This window comes from Anarhichas minor, unplaced genomic scaffold (genome assembly GCF_050575085.1).
Source record: "Anarhichas minor isolate MPS153535 unplaced genomic scaffold, ASM5057508v1 ptg000033l, whole genome shotgun sequence".
Taxonomy (NCBI): domain Eukaryota; kingdom Metazoa; phylum Chordata; class Actinopteri; order Perciformes; family Anarhichadidae; genus Anarhichas; species Anarhichas minor.
This window is the reverse complement of record NW_027466479.1, coordinates 5,546,357-5,561,001: the sequence shown is the minus strand read 5'-3', so window position 1 is coordinate 5,561,001 and position 14,645 is coordinate 5,546,357. Positions and strand designations below refer to the sequence as shown.

The 14,645-nt window shown below is 42.3% G+C and overlaps 3 protein-coding genes across 8 annotated transcripts in view; 2 read left to right on the top strand and 1 right to left on the bottom strand.

Moving 5' to 3' along the window:
- The window catches only part of LOC142965335 (uncharacterized), a 34,565-nt gene extending 33,425 nt beyond the window's left edge, over window positions 1-1,140 (top strand). For all 5 annotated transcript variants that reach the window (XM_076106240.1, XM_076106242.1, XM_076106241.1 and 2 more), the window contains one exon: window positions 304-1,140. In XM_076106240.1, the coding sequence (XP_075962355.1) occupies window positions 304-538 (235 nt within the window). In that variant the 3' untranslated portion in view covers window positions 539-1,140. The remainder of the gene's footprint in view (window positions 1-303) is intronic.
- A 369-nt stretch (window positions 1,141-1,509) lies between these two features.
- illr4 (immune-related, lectin-like receptor 4) lies at window positions 1,510-3,299 on the bottom strand. Its single transcript, XM_076105983.1, is given in 5 exon segments — window positions 1,510-1,716; window positions 1,755-1,948; window positions 2,049-2,100; window positions 2,234-2,295; window positions 3,236-3,299. Coding segments are annotated over 5 exon segments (579 nt in total).
- A 1,042-nt stretch (window positions 3,300-4,341) lies between these two features.
- ak2 (adenylate kinase 2) lies at window positions 4,342-14,389 on the top strand. Of its 2 annotated transcripts, none has more exons than XM_076106068.1 (7): window positions 4,342-4,529; window positions 6,711-6,836; window positions 7,311-7,421; window positions 8,476-8,570; window positions 9,948-10,020; window positions 11,135-11,354; window positions 14,174-14,389. In XM_076106068.1, the coding sequence occupies exons 1-7, from the start codon at window positions 4,431-4,433 to the stop codon at window positions 14,179-14,181; spliced, it is 732 nt and encodes a 243-aa protein (XP_075962183.1). In that variant the 5' UTR covers window positions 4,342-4,430; the 3' UTR covers window positions 14,182-14,389. The 2 variants fall into 2 exon arrangements, with proteins under 2 accessions (XP_075962183.1, XP_075962184.1); XM_076106069.1 differs by lacking the exon at window positions 4,342-4,529 and adding an exon at window positions 5,507-5,642.
- The last annotated feature ends 256 nt before the right edge of the window (window positions 14,390-14,645 follow it).

Below are 14,645 nucleotides of genomic sequence, written 5' to 3'. Positions count from 1 at the left end.
AACAATTCTAATTCTAAACCCTGTTTGCAAACAAGTCCAGGTAAAGTCCTTCACCTTTAGTAGCTATCATCAGTCTTAAAGTTTGTACCGTACCACTCGGAGTACTTCCATGTAGACTAGTTCACACATAACAACACAACATAATTACTTATGAACTTGTTGTATGTTATGTAAGCATCGTCCTGTATCTACAGTCAGCTGTGGATCAGTCTGTCCGTTTACATCAGCTCCTGATCTTTACCAGCTGTCAGTCTAAACTTATCCACCGTCTTTTATTTTGTGATTTTCTGTCCTTCCATCCAGCTCGGAGTCGGTGAGGCAGCGCGCCGACTTGTTCTACCTTCACCCGGATCGCCGCTGCGTTCCCAACAGCCCTCTGTGGTTCTCCCCGACCCCTCTGGACGACGGCACCATGGAGGCCATGCTCATACGAATTTTGGCCGTCCGAGAGCTGCAGGGGCAAGATGGAGGAGCTGTGGACCGGCAGACGTCCGGTGACACGCTGTTCATACCCGAGGAGGAGGATTCGGAATGGTGAAGGACCTTTTTTTTTTTTTTTTCTTTTTTTTTGGAGAACTGTGGTTAATTTGACCATTTAAAGATGTATACACACTAAAGAGAAATACATTCCATTAAATAGAAATATAGAAATGATGTCTCTCAAACTCAAACCTACACCTAAACCTACAAAAACAGACTTTTTTTAGTCGAGTCATCTGCAGGTTAAGATCAGAAGTTTGAATGTTTTACCAACTTCTGAAAACTCACAGCCATGTTTTGGGATTACTTTAATCTCTCTGCGGTTTGAACTCGGATAAGAACAAAGCTGCGTCGTTCTTAAACGGGACAGATTGACAATAAGTTCTGGTTAAGTTAAAACAGAACTTGAGCAGACCTCCTTTATAAGGACGTTTTAAGGGGCTCCACCACATTGTTTACAACCCTGACACTCTGAGCCATGTTAGTGTTTGTGTGGAACTGATACTGATGTCTTTCGCCTTTTAAAAGAGAAAAGAAGGGAAGGTTTACGCTATAACAGGACAATTTTACTGTTTTTCAGGTTTTTGATTCGTCTCAGTTGAATGTTGATGCTCGAGATTTACTTATTTTTATTTTCAATAAATGAAAATATTGAAGTTATTCTTGTTTTACCTTTTTATTATTATGCATATCTAAAAAATGAAGAAAAAACGACTTAGAAAGTTTACTATTGTTCTGCCTCTTGTATACACCCACTCTTTTTTAAATGCTCTAAAGTCACAAACGAATGGAAAAGACAAAAAAAGTTTATGGGTTAAAAAAGTTCAATCCATTTTTAAAGGTGACTCGAGCTTTTGTAGCACAAATGAAGAAGAAAAAATCAGGTTAATTCTGCACAAACTTTATAATGTTGGTAAACATATTCAAGAGGTAATGTTTGCATTTACTTGTTTAGTCATTTGCTGTATTAAGAATGACATCGCTCCACATTCTGCATCCTGTACTGAGTTTAACGGACAGAACAAGACTTCAGACGCACTTTAAATGTCTAGTTTGTTCCGGTTTGTCTGTGAGGCGCACCGCAGCATGATGGAACCAACACTTCAGGTCCCCCGTCCTCACACAGTCCTCTCCATCAGGATACTCCTCATTTTCTCCTTTCCAGTCGTCTGGCTCATCGTTACGCCAAAACTCCAAACTGAGATGTTGGGAACAGAAAGAACTGGTTCAATAAAACTAGTAACTTTTACATTGGAAATTGACAGGAGTTGAACAGTCAAACCTCGTGTCCAGTCGTCTGCCCACAACCGCCTCGTATTTTACTTTTGTGAACTTTTGCAACTAGTGTGTTATCCCTGCTCCTCTCTGCTGTCTGTCTTAACCAGATTTCCTCCTCGATATTTACATTCACGTCTGCTCTCTTCCCAGGTTGACTTATTGGTGGAGAAATAATAGCCTTCTTCACACTCTGGAAATGAGTCATCACGAGAATAGATCACATCAAACACACTTTGTTCATCATCAGAGGATGCAAACACGTAAGAAATCCATCACTTGCGTATTTTTACTTGAGGTTCTGGCCACTTTTACTCTCGTCTGGATGGACTCTGAGTTGAGAACCTGAACATGAGATCAAAACTCTTTCACGGTCAGTTGAGTCAAAACAGAAACATAACGGATTAATATGAGGGGTTAATATCCAAAATGTGACACACTTTTAAAATGACGTTGCAGCTGATGAAGCTTATGTGAGATTTTTTCCTACAGCATCAAGCTCATAGTTCAGTTTTTTGAGAAGTTCCATGTTTTTATAAGCTGATTAAAACAAAGCAAGGGAGTCTCTGCACTAACAAATATGATTACTCGCAGACAAACTTCACTCAGCCTACGAAGCTCCACGGCAGGAAGAAGGAGACTAACGGGAGACATGGAGCTTGACACACAACAGATGACTAAACAAAAGACACATGTGGCTCTTCTTCATGGTCGGTTCCTCATTTCACTTCGACCGTGACTTCTTCTCTGAACTACCTGACCCTGTCACCACATCCTCTCTTCACTGGAGATGGTTTCTCTCTTCTTTTGCAGTTCACTGTCACAAAACAGGAAAAATTAACCATGTATTTGCAATAAGGTGTGATCGCAGTCAGTCGAAAACAAATGCTCTTTGTTCAGTTTACTTCAGCATGTCACCGACTGCTTCTGATGCTGCTCTTAAGTTCTGGTAAAGTTACTGTATATGTTTTTAAAATCCCAGCTTTTGGCCTTTAAATGATCTTTTAACCTTCCACATAGAATGCATGCTCCTAACATTACTGTACATTTAAAGTACAAACATTGAATGTGGTTTCAAAGCCTAAAGTTACTTGAGGATGCAGTATTTCCAAGAAAGAATACACATTTCTAATACAGTTTTTTTTGGACCAAGCACTCAGAAAGCTCTGTGTGGTTGAAGGATGCAGGTTTTTGTTCTGACAAACGGATCGTCGTAAAATGTGTTTTTTATTTTACCCACCAGGAGGGTGGTTAAAAAAAAGTGCTCAAGATCCTGACTTGAGAGTCAGGCGGTGAGGAAGCGGTCCCGAAACACAAAACATTCTGTTGAATGAGCTGCAGATATGCGTGCTGACTTCTGATAAAGTGTGAGATTAAACACTCTTATTCCACTTCAACTCCGACACATCTTGGAGGTATTTCTGAGAAAGCCCTGGTAGCATTCTTATAAATAAGAGGGATGTAAATGCTACCATGTCACCATTAGTGTTCCCCCTCTCTCTTGTGAACATTACATCAGAGTACAAAACATCAGCCGCAGACATTTCATCTCTGTGATCACCAGTGACTTTAAAAGGGAACTAAATAAACGTTTCACATTGCTGTCTGATTTGAGGATGGGGAGGGAGTTATAAAGTGTTGCAAAAGTTGTTTTTAGTCATTGGGTAATTTGAAGACATTTATGTTCTGTAACAGGAAAGTCACATATAGATCAGGGTTTGAGCTTTTTTTAAATTTAGTTTGAGGTTTTCATAGAGGAAGTGATGAGGTTTTTTTTGTAACTGTGGGTCGACAGGACTGAAAGATTTGTTTTAAGTGGAAAATGGGGAAAACAAAATGACAGAAAAACGAAACAGATTCCAGAAATTGCCCTCACTCCCCATAACTACTGAATGATTTCTCACCATTAAACAAAGGGAAAATGCTAAGTTAGCCTCATAAAGACGTCCTATATAGTAATATTTAACATAGCATCCTACATAGTTGGTAAAGTCTACTATAATGTTTCTGCAGGGGCAAAATGCATACCATTACTGCATAATATAATAGCAATGTTTTGTTCTTAGAAAAAGATAAATCATTTTGCCAATAAATAAATAACTCAAATTCTAATGAACTTTCAAACTGTATCTTATAGTCATAAGCGTCAGAGTTTTCTCAATAGTTATTGAACCTTGAATGGATTTGTTTTATGTTGCCAGGATCAAGAATAAATCATTTCATTGAAGTCTTGAAGTCAACATAACTTCTCTAATTTGACATCTGTGACATTTTCTCAATTTCACCCTTGAGTACCAGGGGAAAAATAAAAAGATAAATAATCTATGATAAATAACAAGAATACAAAACGAATGTAAGAAGAAATATCAACAATAAGAGCACTGATGTGTAATAAAATACAATAAATAAATCCACGTTCCCTATTGAAGCCCTTTTCGGATATTACACAACGCAGCGTCACCCAGATGTTATCCAATCAACGCGCACGATTTTTGACAGAGCAGTCGGGTGGCCAATCAAAACACCGCATTTCCCAGTAGAGGCGGGGTTTAACCGTTGTAGCAGAAAGTAGGCGGAGACGTTTTCTCTTCTGTCTGAACTTGGCTGAGGTGTCACCAGGACGACTCGGACAGACTTCACTAAAGTTTCTGCCCTGGTGGTCTCCTGGTCCAGACATGGCCCCCAGCGCGCAACTGAAGGAGGCGATAGCCGACGTGCAGGAGGGGATCCGTGCCATCCTGCTCGGACCACCCGGAGCCGGGAAGGGGACTCAGGTGAGAAAGAGAGAGCTAATGGAGCTAGCTGTTAGCCGTTAGCGCATGGCCGGACCGGTGTCAGTGCTAGCTAATGCTAACGTGATTTCACCCGGCTTCAGCGTTACCTGGTTCCGTTTGTCACTGCACCTCTCAGAGAAACGCAGCTGGACAGCTGTTTCATAATGAAGTGAACTATTATAACAACCTCATTAGTATCAGAGACACTTAGAATATGCATGTATGCACGCAGTTTAGTCTGAAATGAGCTACTTTAAAACCCTGTTGTCAAAAGTGAGCCTTTGTCAGCTGCTGTCTATCTACTAATGTTACCTTATTCACTGCTGCAGCAAAGGTTAATTGCAGGGCATCCTCTAAAGGTTACTTCCGTTATTGTTTATAGTCAATGAATAACTTTTATTCATTCAATTAACGTCCATACAACATTTACAATGCTCATCACAGTTAAACAAAGACTGGCATGATGTTATATGATATATCATACAAAATATATTAACATTATGAAGTGAACAGTATGAAATGAATATGTCAAGGTATGAGCAGTGTGAACATCAGCAGCAGTCACCAAAATATAAAGTGCAGGTATAAGTACAAGTATACACTGTAGTGGCATAGATATATCATATCTGTATAATGTTATTGTGGATTTATTACCTGTTGATTTAATATAAGAAGGCAACAATTTTAATAAACTGTTAATTCTACAAATTTAGTTTTTCAAGAGAATATGGTTCCTGCTTCTCACATGTGAGGATTCTTTGTTTTCTATCATTAAATATGAAATCTCTTTGGGTTGTACATTGTTAGTCAGACACAACTAATAATTCAAAGATGCATCTTTGGTCCTGGGGAGTTGTGATGGGCATTTCCACTGTTTTTGACATTTGATCAACTATATGATTTATCACAAATAATCAACCGATTAACTGATATTGAAAATAAACGTTTTTTTCTTCCCTATTTATCTTAATGTCTGGGACCAAAGCTGCCGCAGTGACCACGATGTAGATCAGGGGTTCTCAAACTCTTTGGGGCCAGGGACCTCTCATTCAGGAGAAAACTTCCCAAGGACCCCTTCATCATCATAATCCGTTTGACAGCAATGTGAAATAAGTGAGAATAAAGAGAGAGCTCAGGGGGGAAGTTCAGCGGGATGTGTTCTGGTCAAACCAGTGCTTCAGGTCGATCAGCCGGTCTTCTAAGAATGGGATAAACGTTGTGCCACTGTGGAATCTAAAGCTGGTAAATGCATTGTGCAATTTTCCAAACATTTACTGATATTAAAATAGAATGATCTGTAGAATATCTAGGAGTACGAGCAGGATGGTGAAGATAACTGTGGAGAACAAGCTCCTTCTTAAAGGCACATGGTTGCCTTTAGCCCCATTTATGAGCCAGTTTCATGATTACATCAGTCAGACTTGTGTTGAAACTTTGTTGGAGACAAAAACCCAAAGTGTTGCCAACAAAAAAAAGAGATGAATGTCTGTTGTGTGACATCTTGTCGTGCACGTTGAAGTGCACAGACGACCGCTCTGGCATTACTTCTCTTTGTTTCTTTAACACTGATCTGGTTTCAGTCTTGAGAGTTCTCAGTAAAGCCCTCTGTGGGAGTCCCACTCTGAAGATTCACTTCATCAGTCTACAGAAAACATTAGCAACCTTTCTCTTATTCACTTAATAGATGTATAAAGTTATTTTTTTAAACATTCTATTTTTTTTTTGTCTTGCATTATAGTGAACTGATCGTCTTTGCATTTGGCCAGACGAGAGTGATTTTATTTAGAATGTAGGCCGGTCACGATATCTAGATTTGTCCCAGAAATAATTTCAAATCTTTAGTTTCAGCCCTGGTTGTATTGCATGTTGCTTGCTTCGATATGATTCATGCAATGTTGCAGGTGAAGCCGTGTGCAAAATATTAAAGTTGCTAAATTCATATCAGGTTCATATAGTTATGGCTTGTCCTGCATAACTATAAATCTCTGCCGCTGGAAACTTTTCGGTCTCGCAGCCAAAACTGCTTTCGTGCTTCTAGCGGCCAACAATGCAGGTGGTTGGTTCTCTGACAGAACAGCGGGCAGAACAAAATAGAACAGCCAAACGTTTTCTTCGTCCGTCTGGTTGGTGGTGATAGTTTAACACTTTCCCTCATAAAAGAATCCCTCTCCTCCCCTGCAGGCCCCCCGGCTAGCAGAGCAGTACTGTGTTTGCCACCTGGCCACCGGAGACATGTTGAGGGCCATGGTGGCCTCGGGCTCGGCGCTCGGCAAGAGGCTCAAGAATACCATGGATGCCGGCAAGCTGGTAACGTTTCCTGCTCCTCTGCTTCACACCATCTCTCTGTGTGTTTGTCTTTCTCTGCCCTCTTCGCCTTCCGAGGCTCTGCGCTGTTGCAGCCCTTCATGTTCAGTCCCACGTGACATCACGTCTCATGCTTTGTTTGTCCTCAGTGACATTTCCAGCTGAAATGGCTTAAACACACACACACACAAGTGAAAGACAGCAGACCAGATTTCCCTGAGAAAAAACGCATTCCTTTAAGTTGGAGCTCGGCCATGTTTGGAGAAAAGTAACACTTGTCTGCTAGTGGAGGCCAAAATACACATAGAGCGACTCCTTTGGTTGCAGATAGAAGTCTGATTGTATGGAAGTCTATGAGAAAATGACCCTACTGTGTTACCTCAGTAAACATGAGTTTATGGTCTCAATCTCTAGTTGCAAGTCATCTTCAATCGACATGATGTTCATTTAGTAAAAGTGTCTTTGGTTCACTTGCAGGTCAGTGATGAGATGGTGGTGGAGCTCATAGAGAAGAACCTGGACACGCCGCCCTGCAGGAAGGGCTTCCTGTTGGACGGGTTCCCTCGCACCGTCAAACAAGCAGAGATGGTTAGGATTTCATCCGACGCCGTCGCTTTCTGCTGTTATACGAAACTGTACCGAGTAGAATAATTTAATGAAAATGGAGTGCAGCAGTGCATGAATAACTTGTAGAGCAAAATAGAAATTTAAAGGATAGCTTGACAATTTCGGAAATGAAGAACAAACAGGAAATCACTGCTCCCAGAGAGAAATAGTTCCAACTTGTTTTTACATTTGGTCTTGTGTACACATTAAACAGACAAGTTAAAACCTGCTGATAATCGTGCCTTTTCGAGGTCCTGTCAGGTGCATTCTGGACCTTCCAGTCTTTGTCCCGGCTCCAGCTCCACATTAATCCACATGAGTGGTATCGATCTTCTCATCCAGCTCTCTACATGGAAATAATCCTATTTGCCAAAATGTCCAACTATTACTTTAATTAAATTAAGGTTAAGTGCAATAAAGATCGTACTGCACCGTTCATACTATCAGCACAATTCAAAGAGAGGCTACGATACTAGCAAGACAAACTGTTTCACCGCTTTACATATTTTTGCTGTCAGTTTGAATACGAAAGCTGTATTTTTACTTTTAAAGGATCAAAAAGTGTACATCTCTTAATCAACTGACGAATTAATTAAATGCATGATGATGAAACTAAAAACTATTTTTATTTCTCAAATATCAATCACAAAAAAGCATTGGCGTTGCTTTATAGCGGAAGCTTTTCGGATGGAGTCCAAAACTTGTCCTTCAATGAGGTTTTTATTATATAAAGAAATCTTTTTTTACTTGCATATGATCCAATATATGAATGAATAAAGCCATGTCTCTAATAATATGATGCAAATGAAGGCATCGTTTTGTCTTTCATTTAATTAAAAAACTAAACTATTCCGTGTGTGAATGAGAGACAAATTGTGTAAAGTAAAAATAAATGCAGCCATGTGCTATGAGAATTACATTTTTCACTCGGTAACTAATACATTGTAGACATCCAGCTGTTTCTATTATTAGAAAAAAAGCCTGAACAACACATCAGTCATGTCGTATGTTTGACTCCTGCGTTTGTCCGTTGCAGCTGGACGACTTGTTGGACAAGAGACACGAGAACCTGGACTCGGTGATCGAGTTCGCCGTTGATGACTCTCTGTTGGTCCGCAGGATCTGTGGCAGGTAGGATCCGGCCTGAGGGGGAACGAATCATCCAGCAGAGGATCCAATCTGTTTTGAGTTTCTCAGGCACAACAGTAGTTCATGAGTTACCGGGATGCTGCTGCTCCTTTTGAATGAGAAGCAGCAGGTAGATTGATTCACGTGAACAGAAGAGTCTGGGACGGTGAGATGATGCCGGAGGGAAGTGGAGCGGGAAGTCACGCGATTAAGAAGGTGGTCTGAGGGGGTCGCAGGTTGAGTCCTTAAAGACGTCCCTGTGTCTGTCCCTGATGAAATGTCCTGAACTCCGCTAAGTGCCTCGCTGTATTTTTATACGCTACTTTATCACGAGTCTCCAAAGGGACACGCGTGTGTTAGAATGGAGCTACAGCTCGTTAGTGACCCTCACATTTACAGGAACACACACAGGAGGTAATGGTGAAGATTTATTGTCAATGTCAAGAAAGATGACCTCACTTTTCCCACACGGTGCTTTCAGATAGTTTCGGGACATTGACCAATTTCAAACCGTGTGTGTTGCGCTATCGGGAGGCTCCGGGCGTAAAGAGACGATGGCAGAGGGGGTTTCTACTGCGACGCAACCTGCAACCTGCAACCTGCAACCTCAACCTCTCAGAAGAGAGGAAAAAAACCTTTTTCTGTGTGTCTCTCATTGACTGAGTGAAGGGTGAGAGTAAGACTGACCCTCGTGAAGAGGAGGTTCTCCTCTGACACCGTTTGTTTAAGTGTGCATTATGTGTGAGAGAGAGTGATGCAGTAAGCCGGCCAACCTGTTGGTGATGCAGCTCTTCTGTACTCTTTGTGGTCTGACCTGGCACTGATGCATTTATGTAAGCTCCACAGGTTGAGGCCTGTAGTGAAAGCAAACATTTAAAAAAAACTCAACTGGCAGCGTCTCCTTGTCTCTTAGTACTTTTCCATCTCTCCAGCTCCCCCCCGCCGTGCAGCAAGTCATTATTTACACAACCGCTTTGAACCTGTTCAACATAACAGGCCTTGCTCTGATTTGACGCTGACTCAGCACATTGAGCGGGCAGACGTGTTCACGATGAAGGTCTGAACACGTCTGCTGTGTTAGTGCTGTTGTGAAATCCTTTCTTCATGTTTGTTATGGCGGCACAGTGTTCAGAGTGAATAGAGGGCAGTTTGCAAAGAGCCATCTTACTGTCCGCGGGGGTCCTTTGTGAGGACGAGGAGGTGGCCGCCTGCTGCCTTTACACGCCCAAAAAGAAGAGAGGGCATTATGTGGGATGTGAAAAGGACAGTTAAGTAGTTAGTGAGTCACTGTGGCCGTCTAACCTTCGTCTGTCCTCCTCTGCGCTCTCTCACTTCTTCTCCGTCCTTGTCCCGTCCTCCTCCTCTTCCCTGTTTCCTCAGACTAATTCATCAGCCGAGTGGCCGCTCTTATCACGAGGAGTTCAACCCCCCCAAAGAGCCCATGAAGGATGACGTAAGTAGTTTCACTATCAACCCACTTAGAAACCACTTTTGGCTCAAGTGCCACCTACCTAAAACCACAGCCAAGCTGGAAACTGGTGACAATCAGCCAACCTCAGACTGAAGTGCTTTGATGCAATCTGAATGTATAAAATGTTTACTCCTCACTTTATACTTTGAGGTGTTTCTGTTTAAAAGCTATCATCCTTTGATTCATTGTATTTAATCAGGACAAACCAAAAATAAGTAACTGTACGTACTGTACGTGAAGAGACTGAGTTAGAGAAGATGTTGTTTTCATTCATTTGGACATCAGAGAAAAGTTCAGCTTGGTGGAGGAACCACTGTAGAGACAATTTGGCTTTATTTATTCAAGATTATTTTTGGCATTTCAGAGAGAGAGAGAGAGAGAGAGAGAGAGAGAGAGAGAGAGAGAGAGAGAGAGAGAGAGAGAGAGAGAGAGAGAGAGAGAGAGAGAGAGAGAGAGAGAGAGAGAGAGAGAGAGAGAGAGAGAGAGAGAGAGAGAGAGAGAGAGAGAGAGAGAGAGAGAGAGAGAGAGAGAGAGAGAGAGAGAGAGAGAGAGAGAGAGAGAGAGAGAGCGATGACAGATCAGAGTTTTACTGTTTTGCGGAAATGATTTCATTTTAAGGTTATGTATTAAATGAGTGATGCTGCTGTTCAGATGTTCATCTCCCATGGCTGACTTTACTCAGCAGAGGCAGGTAATTGATGGAGCACATTACGTGTTCACTTTGTGGTAGTTTAAGCAGCATTTCACAGTAATGGGAAGAAAATAAAACATTCTAGGAGGAAAGTGTGAGGACCAATTCGGCACATGAACTTTACTTAATGAGAGCTATATGGTCTGTGCTCAAATGTGACCTTTGGAGTTTCCAGGAAATGTGGATTTAAAAGAGTCAACAGGTTTGGCGTACAGATCAGGTACCAGAGCCCTCTTCTTCCCAGATTTAAAACTCATCGGGATCATTTTCATGTTTGGGTAACATGTCGGGGCTGAATGGATCGGTCGGGTCTGGCCGATACCTGATAGGACAGGTTTCACCATCTCAGTCTGTTTCTTTCTCTCTGTCCCTCTCCTCGTGTGTTTTCTCCTGTCCTCCCCTCAGCTGACCGGCGAGCCACTCATGCGCCGCAGCGACGACAACGAGACGGCGCTGCACTCCCGCCTGGAATCCTACCACCGGCAGACCGTCCCTCTGGTCAACTACTACAGTGCCAGGGGCCTGCACGCGGCCATCAACGCCGCCCAGAGCCCGGACGTCGTCTTTGCCTCCATCGTGGCCGCCTTCTCCGACGCCACGGAAATCCCCGCCCGAGCCGTCGCCTGTAAAGACCAAGTGTTCTTCACTTAAAAAAAAACCTTTTTTCCATCCTTCTCGTTTCCCTTCCGACGGGTTCTTCCTTCTTTTTCCCCTTCATGGGTGGAGATTACACAAGAGTCGATCATGTGTCACAGTGGCAACAAAATGTAACTTTGCGAGGTGTAAACGCGGAAGACGGAGGCTCAGTGTGGCATCTGCAATTCAAGAAAAATGCACAATGTTCCACCAGTGTGATCCCTGTTGTAGAAACGGAAAGGATTGAAATTAGACCATTTGGGCGTCAAACTGGGAAACAAGATTCCAAGGAAAGGATTTTTTTTTTTTTTGCTCTTCATCGCCAAATCAAGTCTGAAAGGGAACCATGTAGACACAAAACAAGCTAAGCACCGCGCCTTTAACGTAGAGATGAGGTTCACTGTTGTGACATTGAGCAGAAAGCCATGCACGTTTCTAGAGATGCTGTTCACCGGAAGGTGTAATAAATGTTGCCGCTCGTTGCATATTGTTTGCCTTCACTGGACAGGTTTGCTCTTGTTTAATCGATGACTTTGCCCTTTTCTCTTCCCGAGTGTCTCACCCTCTTCCTATCAGCTACATTCCTTACTCTTTCACTTCCTTTAAAGGTAGAAATACATTAGAAGCATGAGACATGCATCGTCCAGCCTGCCAGTCTTTTTCAGCTCTAATTTGTGGCACTGAGAGAGGAAGCAGTTGGGTTTTCAATGACACGCCAATTAATGAAACCTAAAATCCAACATTTGTAGCTTGCCTAGCATTAAATTAAGAAATGCAGAATACTAATTTTTGGTTTCAAACTGAGGCCTGCTGGCTGTGACACAGCTCATGGAGGCAATTCAGAAACAACGCAATTTGTGTCAAATTTTGCCCTTAGTTAGTACTTGGTAAATCCTGGTCATGATCCACATTTTTTAGATTCAGTGTGTCTTACACTTTTTGAGAACATCATTATCTGTCATGCCCAGTGCAAAGAAATGCCCATAACACCACTCAAACACTCAGAGAAAGATGCTCTTTTTCACTCCAGAACATGCTTAAAGTTTTAAAGTGTTCTTCAGTATGAAAGTAATCCAGTGATGGTTATCCGTACACACAGGGGTACATCGTAACCAGGACCTGCTACTTCGGCTTACTTTTGACAGTGCTAAGTTGCCAAAATTTGAACAAATATACAAATATAGGCAGTTATTTTATCTGAGCTGGCTCACAGTGTCAGACTTTGAAAACCTTTTAAACTTTTGTGACACGCATAACAAAATCTCTCGAGGTTTTAATCTCAGACCTCCAGCTCAGTCCAGAATCAGGGGCTTCAAATGAAGCCCCCCCCCATGTGTCCCTTTCTTCATCTACCACTTCCTCGCACCGCTCTCTCTCGGACTCCATGAATGACCTGTGTTGGACGTTTGAGGGGCTGTTCTGGCTGAAAATGAACTCTGCGTTTTGATTGTTCCGGCTAATTGTCAGATGAAGATGCACTCCACCGTGAAGCACCGAAGTAGCTGAATCTTCCCTGATGACCTTCCAGTGTGTGACGTCGGCTCACTGTGGCTCGACGCCGTCTCTGGTTTTACGAGGTTTACAAAGTTGCGGTTGCAACATGCAGCTGTCATTTTCCTCCTAGTCGTGCATGTGATTTCCCGTCTGTCTTCTCTGGAATTTCGTGAGAAGCTACATTTCTCAGAAGAACGCGTCAGAATCCATCAGTGGGAGCGCCGGTCATTTTAATCTCGATCGTCATTTACAAACCTGTAAAATAGCTTAACGAAAAAATGGGATTGCAAGAAATTAGTTTTGAAATGTAGAGCATGTCTTTTAGTAAGTCCCCTGTACCTAATGAGAAGTTTGTTATAACCGGGAAATGTTCAGAGTTCAGAGGTGGATCAACATACTTAAATCATTTTTATCAGTGACATTGAAAGTTAGAGAAAGGAAGTCTGTGTCTCTGGTTCAAAGAGACGAGCTGAAGGTCAATTTCACCTTTTGAGACGTTTTGAATCGAGGCTTTTGTTCCTGCTGCTCCCAAAGGTGTCTCTTTACCTTCTTTTTGTCCCGTAGGCGGGGACTTTAGAATACTAGCTTACTGTGTTTTGTCCCATAGAAGTATTCTACTACCACAATCGGAGTTGTGGGGGAAAAAAAAAGTTAAATTATCAGCAGAAGTAGTGATTTCTTTCCCCCTCCCGTGATAACACTGTTGAACACTGCCTCTGAACTCTCCTGTGACTTTGGGCTTTTTGGGTATTCTTCCTCTCTTCCTCTCTTCCTCCTTGACCTACTAGTGTTCCTGCTCTGTAGTCACCTGCTGTTAGTGTTCAGTGGAAACATCTCGCATGCACACCGTGTCACCTGCACCTTCCCATGAATACTGATGTGTTTTATTCTCTCTGGGGTTGTTGTGATGAAAAACAATAGCAGATGTTCAGGGAGGCCCAGTAGGCAGATTTCAGTCTCTTGTTCAGCTCAACGAGACGATTTCATGCTAAATTTCCCTTTTTAATATTCTATTCTGTGCTCACTGATGCCTTAGTTTCTTTGTATTTATTGCTCATTGAAAGCTGTGAATGTGTAGATTTAGACACCTTGCCGTTTGTGTTGTTCACGTTTAAATGAACGTGACTTTTTAAATGGGAGCGCTGGCACCCAAGTTACACTCCGAGGTGGACGGGACTCATTTTCTTCGTCCATTGCTCTCGACAGTTCCAGCATTTAAAAGAACAAAATAATGTTATTAGTCATGTTTCATTTCCTCTGTAATTCACCCAGAACTTTTCTTCCCCTCTCTCTATCTCTCCTTCTCTCTTCCAGCTGGTTGAATGCTGAGCTGCCACATCCCCCCCCCAGGCGAAGGATTGGATTTGGCAAAAGATCTCGGGTGGGTGGACAGACGAAGGGGGTCGGGGGGTGGGCATCAGAAAATATAGGAAATCCTTAGACTTATTAGAAGTCGAGGTGTATTTTGCGCTGCTGTGGGGCTCATGTTCCTCATGTTTCTCCTTCGAATAAATCTCATGCTTTCCTACAGTCCAATCATCCCATTTTGTGCAGCTTTCGCTTCTTTCTTTTGTTGTTGTTTGGAGTTGAGAATTCTTATTACACCTCCTGTTGGATTTGCTTTTGTTTTAGTCAAAGTGAAACGAGGATGGATAATGTTGTCCCGGTAAAGAAAGACGTGTTTGTTTGCGAGCAACTGCAAAAGCCAACCTGTTTCAATGTGTGTCCGGTGCTTTTTGCTAATTAATTACTTGCTTTTCTAAACTAAAGTTTGAGGCAACAACAG

Coding starts and splice junctions, on each gene's coding strand:
- ak2 (XM_076106068.1), top strand. CDS start 4,431: ATGGCCCCCAGCGCGCAACTGAAGGAGGCGATAGCCGACGTGCAGGAG. Junction 6,837..7,310: donor CCATGGATGCCGGCAAGCTG/GTAACGTTTCCT, acceptor GTTCACTTGCAG/GTCAGTGATGAGATGGTGGT. Junction 8,571..9,947: donor GTCCGCAGGATCTGTGGCAG/GTAGGATCCGGC, acceptor CTGTTTCCTCAG/ACTAATTCATCAGCCGAGTG.